The sequence below is a fragment of the Sylvia atricapilla genome, chromosome 2 (genome assembly GCF_009819655.1).
Source record: "Sylvia atricapilla isolate bSylAtr1 chromosome 2, bSylAtr1.pri, whole genome shotgun sequence".
Classification (NCBI taxonomy): domain Eukaryota; kingdom Metazoa; phylum Chordata; class Aves; order Passeriformes; family Sylviidae; genus Sylvia; species Sylvia atricapilla.
The window spans coordinates 11,106,677-11,133,363 of NC_089141.1; the positions used below are offsets into that span (position 1 = coordinate 11,106,677).

The 26,687-nt window shown below is 38.5% G+C and overlaps 1 protein-coding gene across 1 annotated transcript in view; it reads left to right on the top strand.

Moving 5' to 3' along the window:
* EPHA3 (EPH receptor A3) overlaps positions 1–26,687 on the top strand; it is a 168,678-nt gene that overhangs the window by 31,788 nt on the left and 110,203 nt on the right. Inside the window, 3 exon segments of the mRNA XM_066340812.1 lie at positions 5,885–6,441; positions 6,444–6,502; positions 6,504–6,546. Coding sequence (XP_066196909.1) covers positions 5,885–6,441; positions 6,444–6,502; positions 6,504–6,546 — 659 coding nt within the window.

Consider the following 26,687-nt stretch of genomic DNA (forward strand, 5'->3'; position numbering starts at 1 on the left):
TATTTATGTGTTTTGCTGGCAAAAACAAAACAACAAACTGCAGGGGCCTTTCAAATGTGAATTTTTAAGTGTTCTTGTGCCACGGATGTTTTTCACTTTCTCGTTATGGTGCTGTTTTCCCATTTAACTAATACTTTCATTTTTAAAAATCCTGGTTGCTGATATTTCTGAGAGCATTTGCTCATTCTTTTTTTTTTTTTTTTTCTTGCTTTGTTTTGTGTTTTTGTTTTTTTAAATGAAGGCATCATTGTTATGGTACAAGAAATAAATAAAATAGGGACAAAAAAACATTGCCCCACTATTAATTTGTTCCGAATCTATTTGTAAGAGAACTGAGGCATAAACGTAGGTAGCCAGCAAACAGTTTGGAGCATTAGATTCTGCCCACTTTTGATTGACTGTGTCCTGGTTATTTCTTTGTAAAGGTTTGCCATCAGTGCCTGTAAGTGCAAACTGCATCCAGTTTTAGGTGCTAGGTAGTGCTTTAGGTGAAGCAGAGGATGGTGCTGGACAACCTGATAGTTTTTATTTGTGATATTATTGAAAATATTTACAGGAGCTGATTTTTATGAGCAAAGTGTCATGTCTAACATTGTGTGAAGTAATTTCTGATTATAATTCCTGGAAGACACTTTTTTTTTTCACCAGATTGCCACATCCACAGCCTTGCATGAGAAATTTATCCTGGGTAAATTTCATCTCTGAAACAGCAACACTTAAAGGCTGAATCTTACCTAATTTATTCAATGCTTGTGGAGAAAGGTGCTTTTGTAAAAATTATTGTTCAGTACAAATTTCAGCCATGGGGTCTGTTACTTCCCAGAAATTCCCAGAAAACCTGTGACATAAATAAGATTGAAACCTGCTTGTCCAGGAGACAGCCTAGGAAAAAAAAAAAAAATGAAGCTGTAAATGGTTTGCTTATCCAAGCTCTGGTGTTTGAATGCTGGATTCAGATGTCTGTTAGGAAGTCAGATGTTTTCCTCCTTGTGGTGACCTTTTTACCTCACTGTGATTAAGAGGCTTTTGCTTGCTGAAGGGTGAGAATCAGCTGTCCTTACAGATTTGGTGGTGAAGTACTCATCTGTCTGCCAATTAGAGATGGAGGAAAAAAGACAGCTTTCCTGGTCTTTCTGCAATTTGGTTTAATTATTAGTTTAGTATTCCCATGATAAGGTATGTGCTCTTGCTTTCTCAATATTGTTTATGTGTGCTTAGTTTCTGTAAGACAATTATTTCTTATAATATTTATACTATTTTATTTCACACTTCTTTAAAAGCTCAGGAGCATAAGTGCATAGAGCACAGATCTGACTGGTTCAGATAATTTGGGATAAATTTGGGGCTAGTTGTATCATAAAATGGTAGACCTCAGTTTTTCTTGGGAAAGTTTAGTATCTGGATATTCTTAATGCCTTTCTCATCTCACTTGAGCATTCAACAGACAAGATATTAATATTTTGTCTTGGTTGTAATTCTGGAACTGTTTTGCTTAGCTATGGAGAAACCCAAGTTTTACGTTGAAGCTATGAGTGTACCCAAGTCTGTGTCTTATGAAGCTTTATGTGATGGAAATATGTAAAACTTAATCAGAAAACTCCTTCAATCCAACTCATTCTTTTATTTACAACTTAGGAAAAAATAAAAAACTCTGGCTAGAGCCAATGGCATGAGGTAATTTCATTGATTTTTGGATGTCAAATGTAGAAAAAAAAATCCATGGTACTTTTAAAGTTTCTTAAAATCCCAAATCAGATCATTTTCTGTCCTCTGATCTCAGCTGGTTGGTATTTATGGGCCTTGAATGATCATTTTTTGGTGATGTTATGAGGAAAGTTTTCATAGTGATGAGCTGCCCTGGAATGCATTCTCCTATAATATGGTCATTACAGGGTTTTTGTTAATAGCAACCTTTCAGCTCTTGTGCTCTGTGCTGCTATTTTGTTAAGCTTTTAAACAGTAGGTGGGGAGGCTCTTTTTTTTATTTAGACTTGAGTTATTTTAATGCTCATCTGAAGTTGGAGTTTTATACTTTGTACTTTAAGAGTTTTATAGCAATGTGTTGCTGACAGAAAAAATGGGGTTTTTTTACAATCACACAGTTGCATATATATGTTGTATTATAAATCACAAAATATCCCTCTGCTTATTATTGTAATTCAGATTTTTTTTTATTATTATGATGGATAAAAAGACACAAAAAGTGATGTCACAGGCAGGATGAAAGAATTGAGATCACTCATGTCCTAGATTTCCACATTGAGAGGGAGCTTTTCATTGAGACTGCTCATGACATCCTACAAACATCCTACATTCACTTCTGTACATTTCCTTTTGTGAAGAATTTGCAAGAAATAAACCAAAGCCAGGAGTCCAGCACAGTGCCAGATCTTGGAGAAGAAAATCCTTTTTGGCCCAACTTTGTCTTTCAGAGACATGAGTTAGACCCTCTCACTGGGGATCTGGAGATTCTTCTACAGCAACTGAAAGCAATCTCTTGTTTCCTGTCATTAACAGTATGCAAAAAAGATTTTTAGAAGTGAAAAGCAAACAAAAGAACATTTTCTAAATGCCAAATTACACGCTGGGAAGGGAGTGGTGCTGTGGCACTTTTGGACATGCTTCCAGTATTGAAGTGTAAGTATTGAAAGTGCCTGAAGTCATCAGGAGAATATGACATAAATACTGTGTAATAATATGAATTCAGAAATTGTGCCCCACATCATTCTGTCACAAAGTCCCTGACACTTTTTTATAGCTATCTTCCTGAAAAAAATTTGAATTTATCATTCCTATTGGACTTGGAGGAGGATAGTCCTGTCATTTCATCATTCCAGAATTTAGGACTTGCCTACTAATTTCCTCTCTAACAATAGCCAAGACTGATAAATATCCATTAGTTTTGTACAGTATTGAAAGAAAGAAATTCCAGCTGGGACACCTCTGCAGTGTAATGCTCCGTGGACCAGAGCTACTCAAGATTTAGTTTTTATTTGTCATTACCTTGTTCTCATTTGATTAATAATAAATTATGCCAGTGTCCCCAGGTTGGATCTTTTTTGTCCATGGTGAGCGATCTCTCCCTCCTTATCTTGACTCACAAGTCTTTTGTTGTATTTTCTCTCCCCTGTCCATCTGTTATTATTTTCCTGCCTAATTTCATCCCTGGAATAAGAATTCTCTCTACTTATTATTTTGAATATTTTTAAAAGAAATTTTGTCACGATTGTAACTTTGCAGAGCAAGTTGAACACGTGAATTGCGAGTAGCAAAAATAAAATTAAAACAAGTACGAATGCAGGTGTTTGATAAACCTTACGTAATAGAAAAAAAACTCAGTGTTCTCTATTATCTGTTTACCATTAAGATCCCTCTGAAATGGCAATACAAACACTTACTGGGAAGACTTGTAATGTATGAGCAATGCAAATGTACTGCTTGCTTTTACTTTGATCATAATAATAATTGAATTCCCAAGTGTAGTTGAATCTGGTGCATGTTGTGATTTGAATGCTCTTCCTGTAGTTTTGGTGACTTATTTCATCTTTTTCTAATGAAATAGCTGTAATCTCCACAGTTTTATAACTGTTAAAGTATTTTAGTCAAATTAGCACCCAGTGTGTGAGTGAAGGGAACTTCAGCAATGCTTTAGCATTGGATGATAGATTTAAAATTTTGTTGTTTGTGTAAGTGGACAAACACAGACTTCCAGGCAATTCAATCTTCATAGAAAATTACTGAAATTATAATTGCTTGAAGTTATCAATTGAAACTTCTGGATGAAGAACATAGTAGTGATGCTGCCTTTGTTATGTCTATGTTCAAAAGTCTGTGTAAACATGTTGGATAAGAAACTTATGGCAAAAAAAAAATACCATAAGACTTGTTCATAAAACCAACATCTTGCTGTGGATATGTTTTAAAAATCTGCCAGTTCCTGGTTTTGTCTCTGTCTTCCACTGGATATTTAGAATAGAACTGATTAGAAATTGTATGGAAATGATAATCACTAGATGACTTCGGAATCAGTGTGAGCTGCCTAAAATATCTGTAAAATTTGATTTCATTAAATAATCCTGTGTAGTTCCATCCAGGTGTTGTTACTCAGTGTTTATTTGTCCAGGTAAGAGCTGCAGATAAATCAGTGCATCCACCTTCACTGGAGGCAATTACAGCTCTTGGAGGCAGGGTTAGATTGTTGGCTCAGGGCCTGTGCTTGTGCAAGGACATCTGTCAGAGGAGAGTCCTTCACTCGGTTTTGGGAGGCTGGCAGAGGCTGGGAGCCAGGGTCCAGCTGCCTCTTCATCCTTGGATGGCTGGTGCCAAGCTCTCAAGTGGCCATGAGCTCCAGTGTGGTAATTTTGACTCAAGAAGTCCCTGCACTGCCGGCTCTTTTGGAAATCGACTCTGTTATGGCATGCTGCAGCGTATCAGCTGCTGTAGACACATCCAAGACTGTGTTTTAAACTCTGTTGAGCTAGTGAGAAAGAGATAAAACTTGTGTATAGTCAGGTCTGTAAAGTGAAACTGCAGTAAACTTGGTTTCAATTAATGGAAAGAGTATTTACACTGCTTTTATCTGCTGGTTTAATAATGTGGTTTAAATCACATCTTCAGTGGTGTGTGGATGATTTCATTGTGCAGACCAGCTATTAGTCAGATCAAAACTTCCTTAAATTAGTGTGTTGGACTGAGAACTCTCAGATGCTACTCTGATATGTCAGTGTTTTGGTTTTTTTTCCCTTTCTTTGTATATGTCTGTGCTATTCATGCCTTGTAAACCCAAGAAACTGTACAAGCTTCTGCACCATGACTTTTGTCTTCATAGAGGGAATAGGTTTGTTTCTTTTTTTCTTCTCTCCTACTGTCTGCACTACACTAAAGTCCTGTAACAAAGGTGCTTATGTAAAACAAGTAATTATTAGACTGAGATCTTAAATAGGAAAATTGATATGACTTGATTTTTGAGGGGAGATGTTCTTCTGGTAGAAATTCTTCTTTGTCTCTCTTTGTCAGAAGTGGCAGTGACTTCTGATGACGTACTTGATTCTCCAGTTTTTGTTGTGTTGTGGGTTTTTTTTTTGGTTTGGTTGTTTTTTCCCCCTGTGCTTGGTAAATAGTTCTCTTTGGTAAGCATGACTTTGGAAACCAGGTAGGATGGTATGTGAGTAATTCCCAAGTAGGAAGCCCCTTCCTTCGTGTTTTGGGTCAATAGAGTTTGTCAGCTGACGACTGCTGTAAAAAAAATCACGAGCCTGTGTTCTTCAAAAACCATTCCAGTGTCACAGCCTATGTAGTCCACAAAAGAACCAGCTAATCAAGGTATGGTAAATTGGTAGTAATTCTTAGTCCAGCTCAACCCAGTTTCTGGAGTTATTGTTTGTGAGAAGTCCATATATCCCAAGGAAAATCAATTGTCATGCTTTGAATAAATGTAACATTTTATTGTGATTATATGGAATTTCAGTTGGAGCCATGGGCTGTTGTTTAATCTTAGAAATAAAAGTGGTTCTAACAGTGCAAATGTGTGTGTCTTTGAAGATGTCTTCCATTTGAGGTGAGTGTCGTTGTTGTAAGGACATGGAATTGGGAGTGAAAGGACAGCACTGCTTATTGTTTAGGAAATCACAGGTATTTATTCTTTCATCCACCTTGAAGTTAGTTGGTAAAATCTGACTTATTAGTTCAGAATGAACAGATTAGTTCATTCAAGATGTTTATGTTTTTGAATAAGAAAAAGTAAGAGGAGGTTCAACCAAGCCTTACTGTTTATTTTATTGTGATGTCCAAGCAAAGTTATTTCTGCTTTTTCACAGCTTCTGGTCTAAACATTATCTTTGTTGGAATAACAGTTAATTATTCATTTTCATTTTTTTTACTCCAGTGGGAAGAGATCAGTGGTGTTGATGAGCATTACACTCCAATCAGAAACTTACCAAGTGTGCAATGTCATGGATCACAGCCAGAACAACTGGCTGCGGACAAACTGGATCCCGCGCAACTCGGCTCAGAAGATCTACGTGGAGCTCAAGTTCACCCTGAGGGACTGCAACAGCATCCCCCTGGTGCTGGGCACCTGCAAAGAGACCTTCAACCTGTACTACATGGAGTCTGACGACGACCACTCAGTCAAGTTCAAGGAGCACCAGTTCACCAAGATCGACACCATCGCGGCCGACGAGAGCTTCACCCAGATGGACCTGGGCGACCGCATCCTCAAGCTGAACACGGAGGTCCGTGAGGTGGGGCCCATCAGCAGGAAAGGCTTCTACCTGGCTTTCCAGGACGTGGGCGCCTGTGTGGCCTTGGTGTCCGTGCGGGTCTACTTCAAGAAGTGCCCTTTCACCGTCAAGAACCTGGCCATGTTCCCAGACACGGTGCCCATGGACTCCCAGTCGCTGGTGGAGGTGCGGGGCTCCTGTGTCAACCACTCCAAGGAGGAGGAGCCCCCAAGATGTACTGCAGCACGGAGGGAGAGTGGCTGGTGCCCATTGGGAAGTGCTTTGTGCAATGCTGGCTACGAGGAGAGAGGCTTTGCGTGCCAAGGTAACGGTGCCCTCCGTGTCCATGGTTCTGTGTCCCTGCTCCCTGTGCTCATTTACTCCAGGCTCTGGACACAAATCAACTAGGTGGTAAAATTGCCGCGGAAATGGGGGTTTGTTTAAGCTGTGTGAATAACGTGATTTGCTAAAAGTATTTGGTAAGAGCCAAGAATTAATTTCAGTAACATGTTGTCTAGCAAATCTAGCCCTCTTACCACTCTTGGAATTTCTTCCAGTTTTCAATGGTTTTCTTAAATGTTGTGTCAAAAAAGTGATTTTTTTGTGTCTCTTTCTGTCTTTTAAACTTTGTGTCTCAATACATGACTTTTGCCGCTGAGCTGTGTTGATTAATTAAGATTGATTGGTAAAAACATGTGCTATTACCTCTGTAGCATAATTACTAAATGCAGATACATTTGGAAGATTAATAGTTGAAGTTTATTCAGAAATGCTCATGTATTTAATTTTCTCTAAACTTATGATTTCTGCAAACTGTGGCTGCATGAATGCCCCCAAGAACAAGAGTACACTGGGGATTTGAATTTTTTACATAAACAGTCTTCTAAATGTTAGAGAACTGCATGTTATATTTACTAGTTTTAATATCAACCAAGGTGATAGCCGGTAACATTTTATGCTTTTTATAAAATTACGTTTGGAGTTTTGTGCTAATTCAATCTTTTCACAGAGTGCCTAGAAGGGTACTAGCTGTGGCAAAGGATCTTTCATTACATACATAAAAAATTAAACAGTAACGTCTGGAAATCCCATGGTTAAAAGTAGGATAGTTGAGATGTTTACTGAGGGATGTGTGTATGTGTAGAGCAGAAATATAAAGTATTCTGAACCTGGTTGGGACAGTGCCTACTCCTTTTGAATCAGCCCTACAGCAATACTTCTGTCAAACAAGTGAGTCCTGGGGAGCTACTGAGAGCTCAATAAACCATAGCCATAACTTTTTCACAAAAAATGACAGGGAAACGTCTGGGGAAAGGGTAAGAGTGTTCTTGCTTTGATTTTTCTTTTAAGTCGATTTTAAACAATTTTTTGCCCTTGAATAAATTGAGTAGCCAGATCTGAGGATGCTTTTCTGAGGTTAGATACTGTTATTTATAAAAAAACCTAAGTAAACTCTTATGTTAAGGGCTGAATTGAGGAGAAGATGCTTTATTGTTCAGGAATGCTTTATCCAGGGCCTCCTATAGCTGCACTTGGAAATGCTAAGACATGAGTGAATCTTTTATCCACTGTGTATATCTTCGCTTGCTACAGAGCCTGTGTTCCTGTAAATGGTTGAAAGCTGTTGGTTTAGAGTTTCAGTTACATGTGAGCACAGAGAGACAAGCACTCCAGAAAGTGACAGACTACAACTGAGCAAAAGTAAAGCTAAATAAATCAAACTAAACTTTTGTTAAAAACAAGTTCTCAAAGTCTTGGGGCAGGCAAGGCAGCTCCTACTGAGTTCTGCAGAGAAAATCAGACCATAGAATGAATATTTTTTATATTTTCCTTTTTTTTTCCTACCATGCCTTTTATTTTATTTTTTTTTTCTTCCTCACTCACTGTTGATCAAGGGGTTTATATATGATTAAGCCGTTAACAATAGCAACAGGTCCTTCTGATTTATTCTGATTTAATGTAGAATGTTCTGCTGACTTTTATTGGAAGTCACATTGATCAGATTCTTCAGTGTGCTATGATTAAAGTGGCTCTTTAAAAGCAGGAACTGAAAACCTCACATTTGTCAGCACTGGTGGTGCAGCAGGAGTTGGAAAACTCAGAAAACCAGTTCGGTTTTGACCTCAGTCTCAAGGCTGGTCCTGCATTTTTCCTTTTCTTTTTCCTCTCTCCTTCTCTTGCTCCATCTTTTAGGGTGTTTATGATTTTTTATGGTTGGTTTTTTTGTTGGTTTGGTTTGGTTTGGTTTGGTTTGGTTTGGTTTTTGTTTTTTTTTTTTTTTTTTATTTTGTCACCAAAAGAGCAGTAGAATCAGGATTGTACCAGTATAACCCAAAAATGGTATTACAGGCACGGCTGAAATGAAGGCATAACTTAGAAACAGTAAGTTTCAGTTAAGTCTGAAGGAATAATTAGAAGCAGAGGTTATTGTCTTCCCAGTAGTTGAAAACATTTAAGAGCTTAGTGTCCATCACTACTTGATCCTGTGTTCAGGCTGTTTCTGATTTTGTTTGTTTCCATAATACTGTTTTCATAACAATGTCATTTTGCATTAGCACAAGATTATTACTGAGGATTAAAATGAAGGACCTTATGGTATAAGATCAGTCTATTTAAACTTCATTCAGAACAACTTTTCTTTGTACTTGGAAAATTAGGCACAGTCATGGCCTCCCAAATAACACAAATTGCACCAATTTCCTTGACTGCTTTTTTTACCCCTGCATAGTCAGCAAAAGCGTAAACTCAGACCATTTTTTGTTATTGGTGCATGTTTTTGTAACACATTTGTAAGTAAGCTGTGAAAGCCAGCTCACCTGATTGGTTCTTGCTGGGTAGAATATGGTTCTGTTCTGGATCCTGTTGACTGATTTTCACATGTACAGCAGCAACATCCCTACCTGTCAGTCAGAGAAAGAATTTCACTGTGAGCATCCTTGTCCTCTTCATTGTGTGTTTGTGGAGCAGAGATTTCCCTAAAATGGTACACTGGAGGTTAGCAGCTTAAGATTTAATTCCTCCTCTAGCAAAGGCTTGTGCACCTGCACAGTGTTTTGGAGGGATTAGGGTTTGTCTAAAGTAAAGATGTGTAGGGGAGCAAGTTGGAAAAACCACCCTTTCATACCCATTTTTCACCTTGATTAATACATATGTTAGTTTATTTAAATTGTATATGTCATGTAACAAACACTGTAGGCTGTTTGTTATTACAGCTTTTTAGCATCACAATGATCCTGTCTATTTAATCTTCTTTAAAGTTCATGGTTGAACAGGACTTTTCCTCCCAACATCTTTTATAAATTGTATTTTCCTGCCACTCTGACCAAACTACATCTCTCTGGCATCTTCTCTCTGTGTGTTTAATTAGGGGAAAAGCCCCCAACTGGCTAGAACTACGCACTAAGCTTAATGCTGTCTAATAATCTCCAACCTGCTCCTCAGTCAAGAGAATAAAATCACCTTTCAGTTTGTTCCACATCAAACAAGCAGAATAGATCACATCAGACCTGTCTTAATATTCTTTCTCTGACAGTGACTAATGGCATCCTCCGAAGGAAACGAAGGGAAATATAAGAAACTGTATAAAAGTGCTGCTTTCCTGGGTAAAGCTGCTGGCAATCGACTGACTTTTTTAGACATATTTTGTAAGAAAGGCTATGTGCAATAGGGATCAGTGACCAGCCTCTTGGTAACTTGTCTATATTTTGACTCATTTATATTTTAGTCTCTTAATTTTTATGGTAATGAAGCCATATCTTGCCTTGTGTGGAGAGCATAACTTCTTGCTGTGTTTAACCCCTCTCTTTTAGAGTCATTTGGACAAGGTTTCCATGTCTCTGTATAGTGGGGAAATATCTACTCCCTTTCAGCTTCCATAGTAACAATTCCAAGATCTCTTTCATGTCTAATATCTCATCTCTAATACCTCTTTTCTGGACTTTTCCTTCTGTTTTAAAGGACAGACTAGTTGCTCCATACCTCGTCCTTTTGACTGCCTCTGTACATATTCAAAGTAAACAATGTGATTTTTATGGAAAAGGCAATGAGTCTTGTGTGCACTATTTAAGTTTCAAGTGCAGGAGGAGATTAGACAGTGGCTTAGAGTTTGGAACAGCCCAGAGACTGAGTTTAGAAAAGGAGCATTCACATCACCTGCCCAGTGAGGGATCTGTACATGGAAAAGCTTGACTCAGTTTTACTTTGAAGAGTAGAGAAGAAATAGATCTCACTATCTGAAGGTTGCTTAGTTGGGGTATTGATACCAAAATAAATGGGAAAATATAGAATAAATGGCAGAAAATCTATCTGTAGTTCTGTAATGATCTAGAAGCTCCTCAGGGAAATAATGGAAACCTCATTTCAGGAGTTGTTGTTTTTTGTTTTTTTTTTTTTTTTTTTTAATGCAGTAACCAGATGATAAAGAAATCCTGCAATGACAGGTTTGGACTTAGAAATCTTTTCCATCCTGAATGTTTTTATTCTGTTGTTGGTTATTTCATGCATATTTCAGAAAGACCAGTTGGATATGGAAGAGGTTGTTTTTCATTACAATGAACTTAATTACCAAGTGTGCAGTAGGCAATTGTTTATCCATGTGGGACTATGAGAGAGCTTGAATGCTCTTTGAAGGCTTCCAACAGGTGACCCTCTAGACCAAAACCAAATTTTCTGGCTCTGGTTATCAAATGAAAAATTTAAATTGATAGGCCTGAACAGAAAGACCCAAAAAGCACAGAATAACATTTTCTGCATTGTGTTGTTTCAGGGTACAGTTCTGAATTTTAGTCGCTGGAATTGAGTAAGTCTGAACTGGAAATTTCCTCTGTAGTGCTATGTAATAAAGTTGTAAGTTTTAAACCATGAGTGACTGATACATTTTCTATAACAAAGCCAGAAGGAAAAAGAATGTAACCCACAGTTCTTCCTTATGTATTTAATTTTAGCTATTAATCAGGTGGATTGAATGGAGAAAAGGGAGTGAGGGGTAAGGAGGGAGAGGATAAGTTCACCCACTGTGCCTGGTTATTGCAAAAATGACTTCACAAAATTTCCCCTAGCACTAAATTTTTCAGTGCTTCAAGTTGTGCAGCGAGCATCTCCTAAATCATATTTCTCTCTCTGAGTTTCTGGAGATATGAAAGGAATGCCATCTGTGGCTGCTAAATCTGAACCATCACATACATTGCTTAATTCTTTGAGTGGAATGACTGGCTGCACTTGAGGTAAAATATGTAAAACATCATTAATACCAAGGAAGCAAATCATTTCTCCAGACTGCTTTAAATAACCATTTCGTCTCTGCATAAGTAAATCTAATTTTTACTTTTCTTGATCAGTAGGAAAAAATATGACTTTGCATGTAAAGAGAAAAAAATACTGTGAAGGACTACTCATTTTTGTGCAAATGAAAACAGAAAAGGCACAAATGCTTTTTTGCAACTGCAGAGTTTTCCTTGGAATTAACTGAGTGGCTTGGATGTGTTACACTGCAAAAATGTGTGGCCTTGACTCTTAGACTCTGCACAGGAGCAATTATATTTAATAAAATGTAGGCACTGATTAAATGAAGATCATACAATATAATAACAGAGCTATCAAGAAAGTTTCCTTTACATGAAATCTGAAAAAGCTGGGGATTCAAATTATTTAAAGCAGAGGTCTGAGGTGGTTTTTTATTCTTTTGGTTTGTATTGTTTTGATTTTATAAAGCAGGAGCGATGCTTTTTAAAAGGACTCTTAATCTTTCAAGCTGGTAAACTAAATGACAGCAGCTATAAATTATGAATCACTTTATTTGTAAAATATTCATTGTTTTTATCCACTTTATATTCTATAAGTACATAAACAGAACACAATAGTAAAGGATTTACCTTCCTGCTTAAAATTTATTTAACTCTTATGAAAGTTATGTTGAAGATGTCCAGATGATTTTTATGGGAGAAGAATTATGTTGCATTCAATACTTCCAAAAGATCCCCAGCCAACTTTTTATGTAACATTTTCTGACTGTTACAAATTTGGAAAATATTCTCCATTTGTTCATCATACGCAGTAGATATAAAAATGCAAGTTTTTAAGGCAAAATTCATTGAGCACAATGTTGCAGGTTTTTGACCACTTTCGTCACACATCCTGAAGAGAAGAAAATTCCGAAAATATTGGAAAAGAGATTTTTTTTTTATATACAATACTGTGCACATTCTTTCATACATGTAAGAAAAGTGTTCTTTCAGCCCTATTTCGTTTCTTGAAAAAGACTTTACCTAATTTCTTGAGATTGTGATAGAAGTATTCAAAACATGAGTATAAATATCACTATAAAGTTTTTAACATTCACTGATTAGGAGCTTGAATGTAACATTACTGTTAAGAGTTCTTAGAAAACTTAGCAATACATCTCTCTGAGTTCTTCAGTGCTACAGTGTCAATATGTGGCAGGACTAGATAATTTAAAACTGAATTTTTGTTTAAATACAAAATACCAGGTGGGAAATGACAAGGTTCACTCAGAAATAATGGAAATATTTGCAAAAGCATTAATGATTCACAAAATGCAACTTAATGCAGTTGTATGTTTGTTTAATCCTCTTTCTAAGTGTGTTTGTTCTGTCACTTTGTGAGTGTTTTGATAATTTTTTCTTGTCTCCTTTACCTGCTTTTCAGCAACAAATGACCACCCCGCTTCCAATCCTGACAAAAAAAACTCCTCAACACACCACACCTCAGTGCCTGGAACCCAGACCTCTCCACTTTAACAAGTTTGTGAAACATTTACTGGCTGTTCTCAACACAGAAATATTCGCCTTAATTCTCTGACACTCACAAGTTTGAGAGTGCTACCGCTGAATTTGTGTGCAGGATTTTCCTGCAGGAATCTTCTGGATGTCTTGTCACTGAGAATCCTAGGGATCTCGCTGCATTTCCTTAACCTTTTCACTGTAGTGGGTTCCCTTCTTTGGAGGCTTTCAAAAGATTAAAGCCTAAACAATGAGTATTGTTCTCGGCAGGTTTTGCTCGCCGTGCCTTGGGTGGTTTTCTAGTCTCGGAGCTGCACAAAGATTGCACTGTCAGTGGGAATCCAGGGAACTTCTCCCATTGGTTTCTCTGCCACTGGACAGGGTTTATAGAGCCATTTGACAATCCCTTATTAGTTCCAGAGTGGGTCTTATAAAGGCTAACAGGGGTTTGCATTACCACTGGCAGCTGGCACTAGGCTTTATTGAAATAGAGAGCAATTGCAGCAAGAGCTGTGAGTTTTGATAACACACAGCTCTGAAGATGCTCTCCGAGTAAGGACCATCTTGAAGATGAGTACAAGACAAGGAGAATCTTCTCTCAGTCTGCTGCTCCTCAGTGTGAAGCACAAGATGTTGTCAAAACATGCTGTTGGCAGACATCTAAATAACCAGCATTGAGAGCAGACTTTATTGAGGCACTCAGGCTGCGGGAGAAGGATCAGCATTTGCTGTATCTTGGATGACAAATTGAATAACGTTCACCTTCATTTGTATGTCTCCTCGTGTTGGAAATTGCAGTGTTATTCTTTGTAGCACGCCAAGAAAATAATAACTTGGACTTCACACAGGCCCGTTTTAGGGGAGAGGAAATGCAAAGTTCATTGCCTGGAACTTGTTTGTAGCTTCAGATTTAAGTACCTGCATCAGATACTCTGGCACTTAGTGTAGGTGGTGTTCTGAGGCAGGAGAGAGCTAAACAATGACAAATCTTCCCAGGTCAAGGAGGTGAAATATTTCACCGTCATGGCTCTGTGGGTTCAGTGGTTGTCTACTGTAAGGTTAAAATTTGATGTGATAATTTAGAACAGCTGCTCTTTGACAGGAAGATTCACTTTCAGCAAGGGAAGAAAAAGCCATATGGTAAAAGCTGATGCTGTGCCAGGGCTGAATAGCTGCAGAAGTGATACAGGACAGTTCTCTTCAACAATATGTTTGAAGTAATGCATTTTACTTGCCATTGGTGTTTTCAGTCTGTGTGCTTTTTGAATCGTAACTTAACTGACGTATAAGTACTTTTTACTAGTTATTTTATATAATACTTTTATTAATAATGATGATTAATTGACAGAAATGGGTTGGGGGGCCTTTAACAATACACAGTTTATTCATAGCCATATCCACTCTTTGTACTCTAAAAACATATCAAAGTTTTATAGAATGATTGCTTCACAATTTCAACTAATTGAGGTGTATTTTCAGAGGGTGTGTCCCACACATGACTTCAGATACTTTTAGCAGAATAATTCACTTAAGTGACACTGCTTTTGTTCACATACTTGAATTTTACTGAATTGAGCAGATGAAATAGCGTGAAACCTCATGAAATTAGTAATTCCCACTGCTCATCCTAAACAGCAATTGTCAGTATATCAGGAGTTTAAAATCTTAGGAAGAATTCTTCTGTCCTCCAGTTTGGAGGAGGGGAATAATTGTCACAGTAACCAGGTCTATGTTAAAAAAAAAAAAAAAAAAAAAAAACACTGATTTTTTTGATGTGGCAAAGATTTTTAAGGTAAGGAGAAAAACAGGATAAATTACTTAGAGTGCCCAGCTCTTACCTTTAAAAATGCACTGAACAAGTGACCAAAAACCTTCCACCAGCAGTGCACTCCCATCTAGAAATACGAATTTTTGGTGTGTCCCATTCCCCTGTCTCCCCCCATGATGAGAATGGGACAAAAAGGTGTTGTTTCAAGAAGAAAAAAAAATTGTCTTTCCTTCTCTTAGAAAAAAAAAAGAAAAGAGAAAATCTCTGAAGTGATTATAGTAAAGCAGTAAAATATTTTGAAATGGTCATCTGTTACCCAGCTGAGCTAAGAAAAAGACCTGAAGTGTGGCAACATATTAAAGTCAAATATTAAACATGTTCTTTGATGTTTTCCAACCTGTACTGAGGTCATTTATGCAGAATTTGACCTTATCTGACCAGCCCCTTTATCTCTGTAAGAGCTAATTCTGAGATTTAGGTACTTGTTTATTTATAGATACCTTCTGTAGCAATTATTTAGTGCTACATTAATATTAGGATGGTGTAGAATCCAGTAAGTAAAAATTCCCTCTTTTGTTTTCCTAATAAATGGCATAATATAGTCCTTATTGTTATTATAAAAAGAAATACAAGAAATTATTCAGTAATATATAATTCAGATTTAACAGGAGCATCTCCAGTTGCTGTAATCTTTAGATGCCAGAACAACTTGAACTCTCTGAAAGTCTAACAGGATTTTCTTTTTTTCTGATTTTGGTAATGTGATCCTAATACTGAGATGACAGCTCTGGGCAGTTTATTTTAAGAAGCTACTCTTCAAATCTGTTCTAGGAATTTTCAGGTTTTACTCCCAAAAGGATAAAATGGAAAACTGAAACAGAGCTGAGGGACTGTGACTTGAAGTGGAGTCAAGGTGTATTAACCACAAGCATGAGATCACTGTTGCAGCTGCAAAACTGGAGTTATCCTGAGGAGGAGGAGGAGGAGGCTGGGTGGGAACCAGGACATTTTAGCTGAAGAAGTAGCTGGTAGAAATCTCAGATAACCACAGCTAATGAACCTTCATCTTTGTTAATTATAAAACCATTCCTCTTATGCAGTGTATAACATCCCTGACTTTATTGACTTGAGTGCCTAGAGCCTTCATCTCGAGCTCATAATGAATATTTGTCAATGTAGAGGATGGAATTAGGAAAACAGGAAATTTTTATGTGTGTGTGGCATTTAATAAGGAATGCCACTCTTGCTTCTCACACACTGTGTTGGGGGATGAACTGGCAGAGAAATTAACAGTAAAAGGGGAATCAGCTTCTGTGTCTTTTCTCTGCCCACACCAACCACAGACAGATGGTGGAAGAAAGCTAAAAACATTTTCATAAGAGGGTCAGAATAAGAAAGAGAATGAGAGGAAAGAGATAAGAGAGAGGAAAAAAAATCACCATACAAAATAAAATATACTTTTCACTGAAACCTAAATGCTGCAGTTAGTGATTAAAAAAAAAAAAAAAAAAAAAATTCTATGATTCTGTTAACTTGAAAGCCAAAAGACTGCATCATGTTCTAAAACCTAGTGGACTGGAGGTGTTTTTTGAGTTTGAAGAGCCTTCTCCCAAGTGGATTTAGCCCTGCTCTGCAGTGTCCTTAGCAGAGGGACATGAATAAGTGCTTGTCGGTGATGTGACATAGAAACCGTGCTCACCTCCATGGTTTCCCTTGAGGGATGACTCAGAGGGTGCAGTTTATCACCTCATCCTTTGGGAACGGCTGCTCCATGCCATATTCATGGGCAAGTAGCTGCTGTGGCCAGGGAGGAGGTGTGTGTGCAGCAGAATTCAGTCCTCCTCTCCCTGCTTTCTTCAGTCACGTACAGAAGGTGAGAGGAGGGTATCACCCTGATGGATCTCTCAGAGGCTTGGAGGAAGAGGGTAGCAGAGCTTTTTGGGCTGGGTAAAAGTTAATCCTTGTTTACCCTCACACTGCAGCCATGCTGCTGATCCGTTCTAATCCACGGCAAATCTGAAATGTGATGACAATATACAGCTGGCGGGAATTTTCACTCAATGGATTTTGAGTTTTGACTCTGATCCACATCTGCAGTGTGATAACCTTTTAATTTTTAATCTCTTCCCTGAGCAAGTAGGCCTGGCTTCCCCCCAAAAGTTAAATACTAGTCTTTAATTGAAAAATACACAAAGCACTGCCAAATCCTGTCGTAAAAGCAGGTGTTCAGGCACAGCCTGTTTAGTAAAGAGCTTATTTAAACATGGATTAAAGGCTTCTTTGGAATTGAATGCGTTGTTTTTTTCTGTGCAATAATTACTTTTCCAGAGCCTGTGTTGTTTAAATGACTGCCTTAAAATCTAGCATGCCCTCTATCCAAGTTCTCTCATAATTAGGGATTATTTTATAGCTTGTCAGTTACCCATCAGCTGGGAAGCTTCTTTGTCTGACCTGCAGTCAGGACAGCCAAGCTGTCACCTTCGCTTGCCCTTTGGCATCAGATCCCCAGATGTATATCCACAGATTTCACACCAGGAGGGGAGCAGTCCTTCCACCTACAGGTGTTTCCTTGGTTTGTATGGTCTGCAGGAAAGAAGACTCAGGGGAGACCTTTACCTAAAGGAGGCTGGCCACGTGTGGAGCAGCCTCTTCTCCCAGGGAAGTGCAGCAGGACAAGAGGACACAGCCCAAGCTGTGCCAGGAAGGTTCAGGTTGGTCAGCAGGAAGAGTTTTTTCTCTGGAAGGGTGAGCAGGCCACTGGACTGGGCTGTCCAGGATGGGGTGGAGTCCCCATCCCTGGCAGTGTTCCAGAAACACCTGGACATCTCAGTGCCATGTTTTGGTAGCACTGGATTGTTTTTGGACTGAATGATGTTGGAGTTCTTCTCCAACCTTAGTGATTTTGTACTCCCCTAAGTTATTTTTTCTTAGGCACATTGGATTCTGTGTTGCCTTCTACATTGTCTTTTTGCTAGATTTGAGGTTTGAAGGCAGGAAGGGGATTTTATCCTGGATCACTTTGGTCAAGTCTATCAGTTTCCCAAACCCCCTGCCCAAACTCATGTGAACACCAGGTTGCATTCATAACCTTGGTGGGATTCTACTGATTTTGTGGGATTGTGGGGTGACTCTGAAAAAAGTTGCTGGACTTAAATTCTCTTGACATCTTAGAGGTGATGTGTTTGATACAGTTAAGACTTTTGCTCTTTCCTTGCAGGTTGTAAATCTGCTTTGGAGCATTTCACTTTGTTTTGTGGTGTTTGATGATGTGTTTGTTGACTTTCTATAGACTGTTTCCATTACTTGAAAATGTGTCTGTGTCCAAAGGTTGACTTAAAAACAACTGAAGGAATAAGTGCTATATAGTCTCTCTGCAAACAATTTAGAAACACTTAATAGTTTTGTATAACTGTCATATCTTGCAGTAATTTGAGAAGGTTTCTAGCTGAGGGAAAAAACAAAATGTATCATTTTTCCTTCTTTTCCTTACTTCCCCACGTAATTGTGAAGATTTTGGAGTGAGGTGTGGTTGACTGTTACGTACTGGAGCTCGAGATGTGAGCAGAATCATTCTCAACATCCCATTAGGAGTTCCCTTTATGTCAAGTTGACACACGAAGAGATGGGACAACTGTGAATTTGTGTAAAGATTGGGGGGAAAAAAAAGATACTTATGAAGACAACTATTGATAGAGGTATTCAGCATTCCTATTGGAGAGTTATCAAAAGTGTGTTTGCAAGGCTTTTGTAACTTCCAGTAGAAATTTTCCCAACAAATAAGGCTGGTTCATTCTGGGAGAATTCAGTGGAGAGAAATGCGTAAAAACTACAGTGGCTCTGGGAGTCCTTTTCCTTGAGGAGCCAGGAGCACCTTCTGCACCAGCAGCCATCCATGAGGTCAGCGCATTCATTCCTCCTTTGTGGGTTGTTAACATAACTTTCCACTTCGCCTGCTCCTGCTGTGACTGACCTGCAGAGCTGTGCACAGGCTGCTTTTCCTGCCGGTGTGCCGTGCCCCTGTTTTGGTTAGAGGCAGTGGGTAGGTAGGGGAAGGCAGCTTCCCCACCTCAGGGCTGGCAAGCTCTGCTCAGGATTGATGCTGGTGGCTGGCTCGCAGCGGGAGCCACTGGGACCGGTGACAGAGACAGATGATGGCAGCCAGAGCCTGTCAGCTGAAAATGGCAGGGGCCAGAACGAGGGGGAATGCTTTCCTCATCAGCAAAACTTGATTTTGCCTCCTGTGCAGGTGGGACACTGGGGAATGGCTGCCTGCTGGAGGATGTATTTTCTTTTGTCTTTACGTTTTAGATGCCAAGTCTCTAACCACGTGTCAGGGTTATTGCTTGTGCTGTCACTGAAATCAGTTGTGAAGTTCCCATTGATCTAATGGGAAGAAGTCAAGGATTTCAAACATTAGCTCTTGGATGGATGAGGATGTGTGGCTTTTTGATAAAATGCTGATCTTCTTAACAAAAACATATCTCTCTACAGTCAGGAAAACAGTGCAATACATTAGTGAATAAAGTTTGTATGTGTGAAATACAAAATCAAAATATGAATCAGATCATGGAATGTGCAAAATTACAAATTAATCATTTTAGCTAATTTACCAAGAGAAGATTCTTTGTATTGTGATTTAAAGTACAAGACAGTTGGTGTGCTAATAATATTATCAAGTGGCATTCTTTTAGATTCCAGCCTCTATAACTGACATCAACATAAACTTTGAAATATTTCAATGAAATATGTACCATTTGTGTGCTGTTAATTCTGGTGCATGTTACCCAATTAGAAAACAAAAGCATTTGGCTGTGTGACTTTACTAATAGATGGAGTCCAGCTTTCAAATGATCAATTTAATAAACAAATACATCATTAAAGAGATTCTTTAGCTCATATTAATCTAAAAATAGTATCTCCCAAAGCAATAAAAAGGCAGAAGCTGAGCTTCACCAGCACAAGTACTTGCAATAATTTTGTGTGTTTAAATGTAATTTTGTCCAGCTGAAACTTAGGTTAGACTGTAGAAAGCTATGTACACCCTGGTGTTTTTACAGCTCTCATTATTCAGGTTCCAGCCCTGCCACTGAGAAACTTAATGTAATGCTTGTACATCAAGGCTTTATAAAAAAAATTAAATGTTTTTTATCAGTTACAAAAGTATCACCAGTGGCCTACACATGTTTTGTTACAGGAGAATTATGATAACCTGAAGGCTTTGTTTTTATTGCTTTTGGTTTTTTATTTTACAGAGTCCTCGTGGTCCCAGTTTCATTACAGCTAAACGCATGAAAATGCTCCAATTAGCAATATATGGAAATGGTTGCAAATGGTTTGCTCTTTCCCTGTAATTTAGGAGTTTGCATAAATTACTCCATTCACAGGACTGAACTTCCAGCATGCCTGAGGGCTTTGGGTCTGGGCTTCTGGTTCAAATCAGGTCGATGCAATACCTTAAGAGAAAACCTGTCTTGTACTGCCTTTTTTTTTTTTTTTTTTCTGTCATACCTATATCTCTATACATACATACATACATATATATATATATATATATATATATATATATATATGTATATATAAATGCATAGATACATCCCACAAAGAGAAGAACCGAGAGTCTGTTCTCTTTGCATGCCTTGAGAGAGCAATTTGCAGAACACAGAACAGGAAGATTTATCTGAAAACATATGGAAACCATAGGGGTGAAGCCAAAAGAGGCCCACTTGGCCCAGCATGGGATGCTCCACCTTAACCTGAACAGAAGCTGCTGGATCAGGCTGGGTGACCCCATGCTGGGGCTGGCAGCCTGTAGGAGCTCAGCATAGTGACAGGAAATCTGCCTCTCAGTCCACTGTCCATAAGCCCAAACTTGCCAGAATATAGAAGAGTTTTGCCTAATCCAAGTTATGTAATCAATAAAAAAGAAACAAAAAGCAATGAATAACAGTTACACGTTTCATCTGGAAAAAAATAGCATTAAAGGAAAAGAAAGGTGTGTATTATGAATTTAATTGAATTGATTAATTGATTTGTTGGCGGTAAATAATAATTGATGCTTAAAATGTAGGAGGTCTGTTTTAAAACTGTTTTTAAAGAAGAAGCTACCAAGGCGTGTGCAGTGAAAAGAAAGCTTGGTGCAGAAATAAAGTATTAGAGTTATGTAAAAGCCCTAGAGGCTCTTGTGGCTGTAGCCAAAAAAATGTTTATTTGCTGGGCTCAAGCTGAAGTGTGATTGGAATACTTAAATTTTTAGCTTTTTTCAGCTGGTTTTTCATGAGTAAAGCTCATAATTCATTTAGCGCTTAAAAGTAATTCCTCAAATAATGCAGTAAATTATTATGATCTGAATGGGTGTTTTTTTCTTAATACTTTATAGTTTGTCTCGTCTCAGCTTTGTTCATAAGTGTTATGTATTTTTTATGAGAGCTGAAATGTTCTCTCTTTAAGTGGCAGTGTCTTGCTCACTCTCTTTAATTCTGAATTATGGGTTATTTTAATCAGATGCCATTTCCTGGCAGATTTGTGAGCTGAGATGCTCAGTGTTGTCAGTGTGTTTGTAGCTGTCTCCTCCCACTCCCCATCTCTGTTTTCTTTTTTCAGTGTCCAGTGGTTGCACAGCTCACCCATACCCCTGTTTTTCTTCACCCTTGATAGAATCTTTTCTTATCCCCTGGATTCAGCTGAGCTCAGGACCTGTCTGGGTATAGCTCGTGCTCCTCACTCAGGACAATCCCTACTTCTAGAATTTCTGATAAATACCCCTCAGGGGCTTTTCGAGGGGAAGGTGACTCTCTGAGAATAGTATTGATTATTACTTCCTGACCTTCTTCACCATGCCCTGTTCTTGCTTTAAGTGTGTTGAAAGGATCACTGCTACAGAATCTGCTGTGTTTCAGACCTGATAGCTGCAGACTGGAGAAGTCACTTCCTAGTTTTGGGAGCTCTTTTTCCATGTGCTGCCCTCCTGGCCTCTCTGAGCTGAGCTTGCCTTAGTCCCAGGCATGCTGGGGACAGGGTTGGGGACTGTGGTGACACCAGTGTGACACAGGTGCTGCTAAAGCAAAGCCATCTGTGAGCTCAGAGCCTCAGAGGATTTGGGGTGCCACTCAAGGGGTGGGCACAGTGCACCCCAAAAGGGTTGTGAGAAGTTAAATTCCTGTAAGGGCTCAAGCTATTTCTATGTCTTCTCTTTTGTTTCTCTGTTTTGTAAAATTTGCCTGCCGTAGAAGGTCCGCGAAATCTGGTGGTTGTAGGAAATGTATTTTTAGGGAAGATGGACTAAGCCACAGCTTTGTGTTATGGAAATACTTTAGCTTTGTGAAATGAGAGGTTTCCTGCTTCCCCTGCCTCTCAGTGGAGAGTGTCTCATTCATATTTCATCGTGCTTATGATTATGTTTGCAAAGAAGCTTCTTTGTTTAATGATCAATCAGGGAATTTAATTCATTAATCTGAAAGCACTCTGCAGCACAATAAAACATCACCTACATTTTACAAATAGAGTACTAAAATAGGAAAAGATGCAGTTGCTTGGTCACATAAATCTGTCACCCAGTGAGCAACTGAACCCAGATTTCTTGAGTCTCATCTCTCTGCTTGCTTCATGAACCATGGCCACCTCATCACTGATAATGAATGATAAATGCCTCCCATTTATAGGCACATATGCATGTTCTGGTCATGGAGTAAACAAAGGGGCCTTTCAGTATTAATGAAAGTATCCACAAGAGGCCAAGCCTGTGGTCCTCATGCAGACAAAACTCTTGTGGGCTTGTGTCAGAATTCTGCTTTGAATGATTGCTAGACCAAGCTCATAATGTGTGTTTAAACCTTCTCAGGGGAGGAAAAGAGCTAGCATGAAACAAATCAGAAGTGAGGGTTTGGTTTTTTCTTTTAGAATGCAAAGGAATAAAAATGTAGTATCACTATGGATGAGATCATACGAGAAAGCCCCTTGCAAGAGAAGTGAGGTGACTTTTGCTGTTCCTAAGATGTCTTTCCTTTAGGTCATTTAATAAGTTTTAACTTTCATAACTCATCTGCTGACTGGCTTACAGAAGATGCTTTTATTTGCCCGAAATAAAAGCAAAATAATGATGTAAGGATATAATGGATGCTACTTCTTATGATTATCCTTAAGATAGAAGTTTAATGAAGGCTCTCACATTTTGTGTTTCTGCAGACACATGAACTGTGCTTCGGTTTTGAAATTTAAGTTTCAAATCTAATTTCTCAAAGATCTTTTCCAACCTAAATGATTCTGTGTTGCTGTGATTAATTCAGGTGCTGTGTTCTCCAGGCCACTTCAGCCAAACAGAGATGAAAAAAAAGGACTGTGGACAGTTTTAAAAAACAACCACACAAAACTCCCAGGCTTTACCAGGAAATCATTCTGGAGGTGAAGGTACCTCAGAATGCTTTGATAATACAGAATTTAAGAATAATTATGTTCATCTCAAGTGGACGTTGCATTCTGAGGTTAAATAATCTCTTCCTGAAGGCAGGTTCATAGCTGCTTGAAAGAAACCATAGTGTTCCTATATCTGTGTTTTCCTTTGGCAATATCAGCTGTTTTTGGTTATTTCTATAACCATTCTGTGTTTATCTTTAGACACTTCACACAAAGTAAAATAAGCTAGTCTAGAGGAAATGGAATAAAATAAAATAAATTTGAAAATAAAAAGTTAAGCCGTGTATCATACAGTACTTTCAAAGAGGATGTAGGAAAAGTTTATTCCTTATCTCGAGATTTTTGGGTTTAGTTTGATTTGTTGGTTAGTTGGGGTAATCTAAACGCGCTCCAAAAAATTAGTGTTTTTGAAATACCAGGTGGTAAGCTTCCAATAACCTGATTTTTTAGGATGACATTTTTGGATTTGTATGCTCCAGCATAGGTAGTTCATTTACTTTCTCAGTCACTCAAATATTTATGCACATGCACACATCCTGTCAATTTTGAGGAGGAATTTCAGTCTTGATAGACCAGTATTTTTGAGCAGACAATTGTTTGGTGAAGGATTTTCCAATCAGCTCTAATCTTGCATGTCTGAGTAGCTTTGAAGTCATTCTGAAAAAGAAATAACCTGTCCTGCTTCAAATATTCCTACTGAATGTTCCTACTGAAACCAGCTCTGTCCAAAAAAGAATGGAAACCAAATTCAACCAGGGATGACTTCCCTGTTCCTAAAGGTGTCATAGTTTTTATTGGCATCACTGGTACCATTAATATAGGTGTCAACTTTTTAATTAATTACTGGTGCCAACAAAGTTTGATTTAAGAGTTTCATCTCCTGGGAGAGAGAAAATTCCCACCTATCCATTCTCATTTCTATTTCTATCCTAAGAGTACCAGGATTAAGGATACACTCCCTCAACTTCCTACACTACCGACTAATGTAAATTATCCCCAGTATTTGGGGTGTGAGATAATGGTTTTATCCTCACATTTCTAGAGGACATCTGTAGTTATTTCCTTACTTAAACCTGTTTAATTATTGTCTAATTGCACTTCTAGCTATAGTACTGGTAGCCTTGAGACACTGGGGATGCTGAAAATGCTGTCAAAGGTTATTAAATACAAAGGCGCCTTCTCTGGCTCAGGAAGTCCCTTTACCACAAATACCTTGAGTGTAGGGGAATATTCTGAGAAAGCATCAAAACCCATTTGTCTTCTTGCTGTACTCTTTTCAGGCAGAGGCAGTTACAAAAATAGTCTCAAGTAACCAATAGAATGTCTGTGGATGTCTGGTCTTATTTTATGAAATACTTTTTGTAGTAGTTCTTACACTTGTAAAAGTATTGGCTATGAAATATTATCCTTAAAGAAGAAAAATAGCTTTGCTTCAAAGTGGCATTGAGAATAAGCAGATGTAAATGTAAAATGGGTGTTGAGTAGAGAAAGAAAAGTAGCTCCAGAGGTGTCAAGTCCCGGTTTGTCTCTAAAATTAATTGGTGTTTTACGTGTTCAGTGCCATGTTTCTTATGCTAGCCACTGGTGGTGCCCAATATATGAAAATTAATAGGGTAATGTTGAACCAACTCTGGTTTATGATGTGAGTTACTCTTCCATTTACACCAGGGGGGTCTAACCCAGGTTTGAATTCATACTTCCAACATAATAAATCTGAACTTCAAAAATGGGAGACCAAGGGATCCCCTCCTATCCCCCTCTCTTTTGATGACAGAAGCTTGTGGATCTTGCATGAGGCATAATTTTGGTGGAGCTGAAACCAGCTCCTGTTGTATAAATGTATTTGATAAACGACTCTCATGCTAATAAAGCACTAGGAGGTGGGAAAGAGGATATCAAGTGAGTCTTTATCAAACCTGCCAGTACCTCAAAGTAAGATTATTTGCTTTTCCCTGGAGCTGTAGCAGAGGAGTCTGAGGACAGTGAGAGAAACATCTGTGAGGAACCCAGGTATTGCTTTCACAGATACAGATATGGTCATATTGTATATTATTTTTCATTGGTTTTATTGTGTAAAACGAGTTTTATTCCTCCATTTGTAAGCAAACAAACAAAAACCCCAAAGTGGTTAAATAAAAGAAGAAATGGATTTTCCAGATGACTAGACCATTCAACTAGCTGGAATACCAGACCCAGACTTACAGAGCTCAGTCCTGGTGTAACATCTTTTTCTTCCTGGGCCCTTTCTGAAACAGCATAATTAATCAAGGCACTATTTTCTAATAATTCCTGTGCAAAGTAATTTGCTTTGTTCTTGTCTCTCAAGTGACAGATTGCTGAAGTTGAACCTCTGCTCAGGCGCCTCTTCCACAGACAGTTTCATATTTCAGTGAACATTTCCCTGGCCTGGTTGACTTGATTTATAATAGCTGAGGTTAGTGGGAAATTAAAAATTAATTAATTTCAATGAATGTGTAATCAAGCAGAGTGGCGTGAGCTGTGGAGGTGCTAATAGGTCTCTCCTGGGTGTCCCTCTCCAACCAGCTCAGCTTTTAGGGTGTGGAACATTCCAGCCTTGGCAGAGGGTCAGGGTTTTGGGCCTGGGTCTCCTCCTGGTGCTGCAGGGTAAGGAAAGAAGTCTGACAGCTTTTTAAACATGTTGGTGGGACAGGGACATCTCAGTGAGTCATTGGAGTTAATTTTTGGTACCTGCTTTTGGTCTCTGGGATACTGTGGAGTGCTCACTTCTATCCCATGCAAGCTACGACCTCTTTCATGGGAAAAAAGTTAAAAGCAGATCATTCAAGAGTTCAAAGGACCCCCTAAATGCTCAGGGATCTGAAGTATTTGCAGAGGAATAGATCATAAATTTGAATCCATTATCTAAAAAAATAAAAGTCCCCTTCATATCAGCTTTTGTATGGTAGGGAGATCATTTTCTGTTTACTGCTCCTTTCAAATGGGAACATAGGAGAAATTAAACACTGGTTCTTCTCCCTGTTTTTCCTGAGAGAGAAGAAGAAATTGATAGAAACAATAACCTCAGTGCATTACTATTAATATGAGACTAATTTTAACCCTTTTCTAACCTTATTAATGCAGTGACTGAGTGATTCTAGCAGCACAGAGTTCCAGAGTGTATTTGTGATCCAAATTGAAGTGGGAAGAGTAGCTCTGCTCATGGTGATGCTGAACTTTCATTATTGGAGCTGTGGCTGGTGGGAATTCAAGCACAGCCCCACCTGATCAGCTTTGAAGGTCACTGAGCCTTTGAAGGCTCAGAACAAATGGATGCATTATTAAATATCTCTCCTGTCCTCACACTACACTGTATTTGTTTATTTATTTAAGAATCTGGCCAGAGTGAGAAAAGCAGAGGAATAGTCTCATGTAGCATCCCTTCAGAATTCTCTTAGTGGCCAAAATATGATTTTTGTCTGCATGTGTGTGTGACTGCACACATGTAAATATTTCTATGTAAGCACACACAAAATTTCTCTAAAACAGTTGAGGGATTTCCTTTCTGTTGAAGCAAGGTAGGTTAGTTGGTGC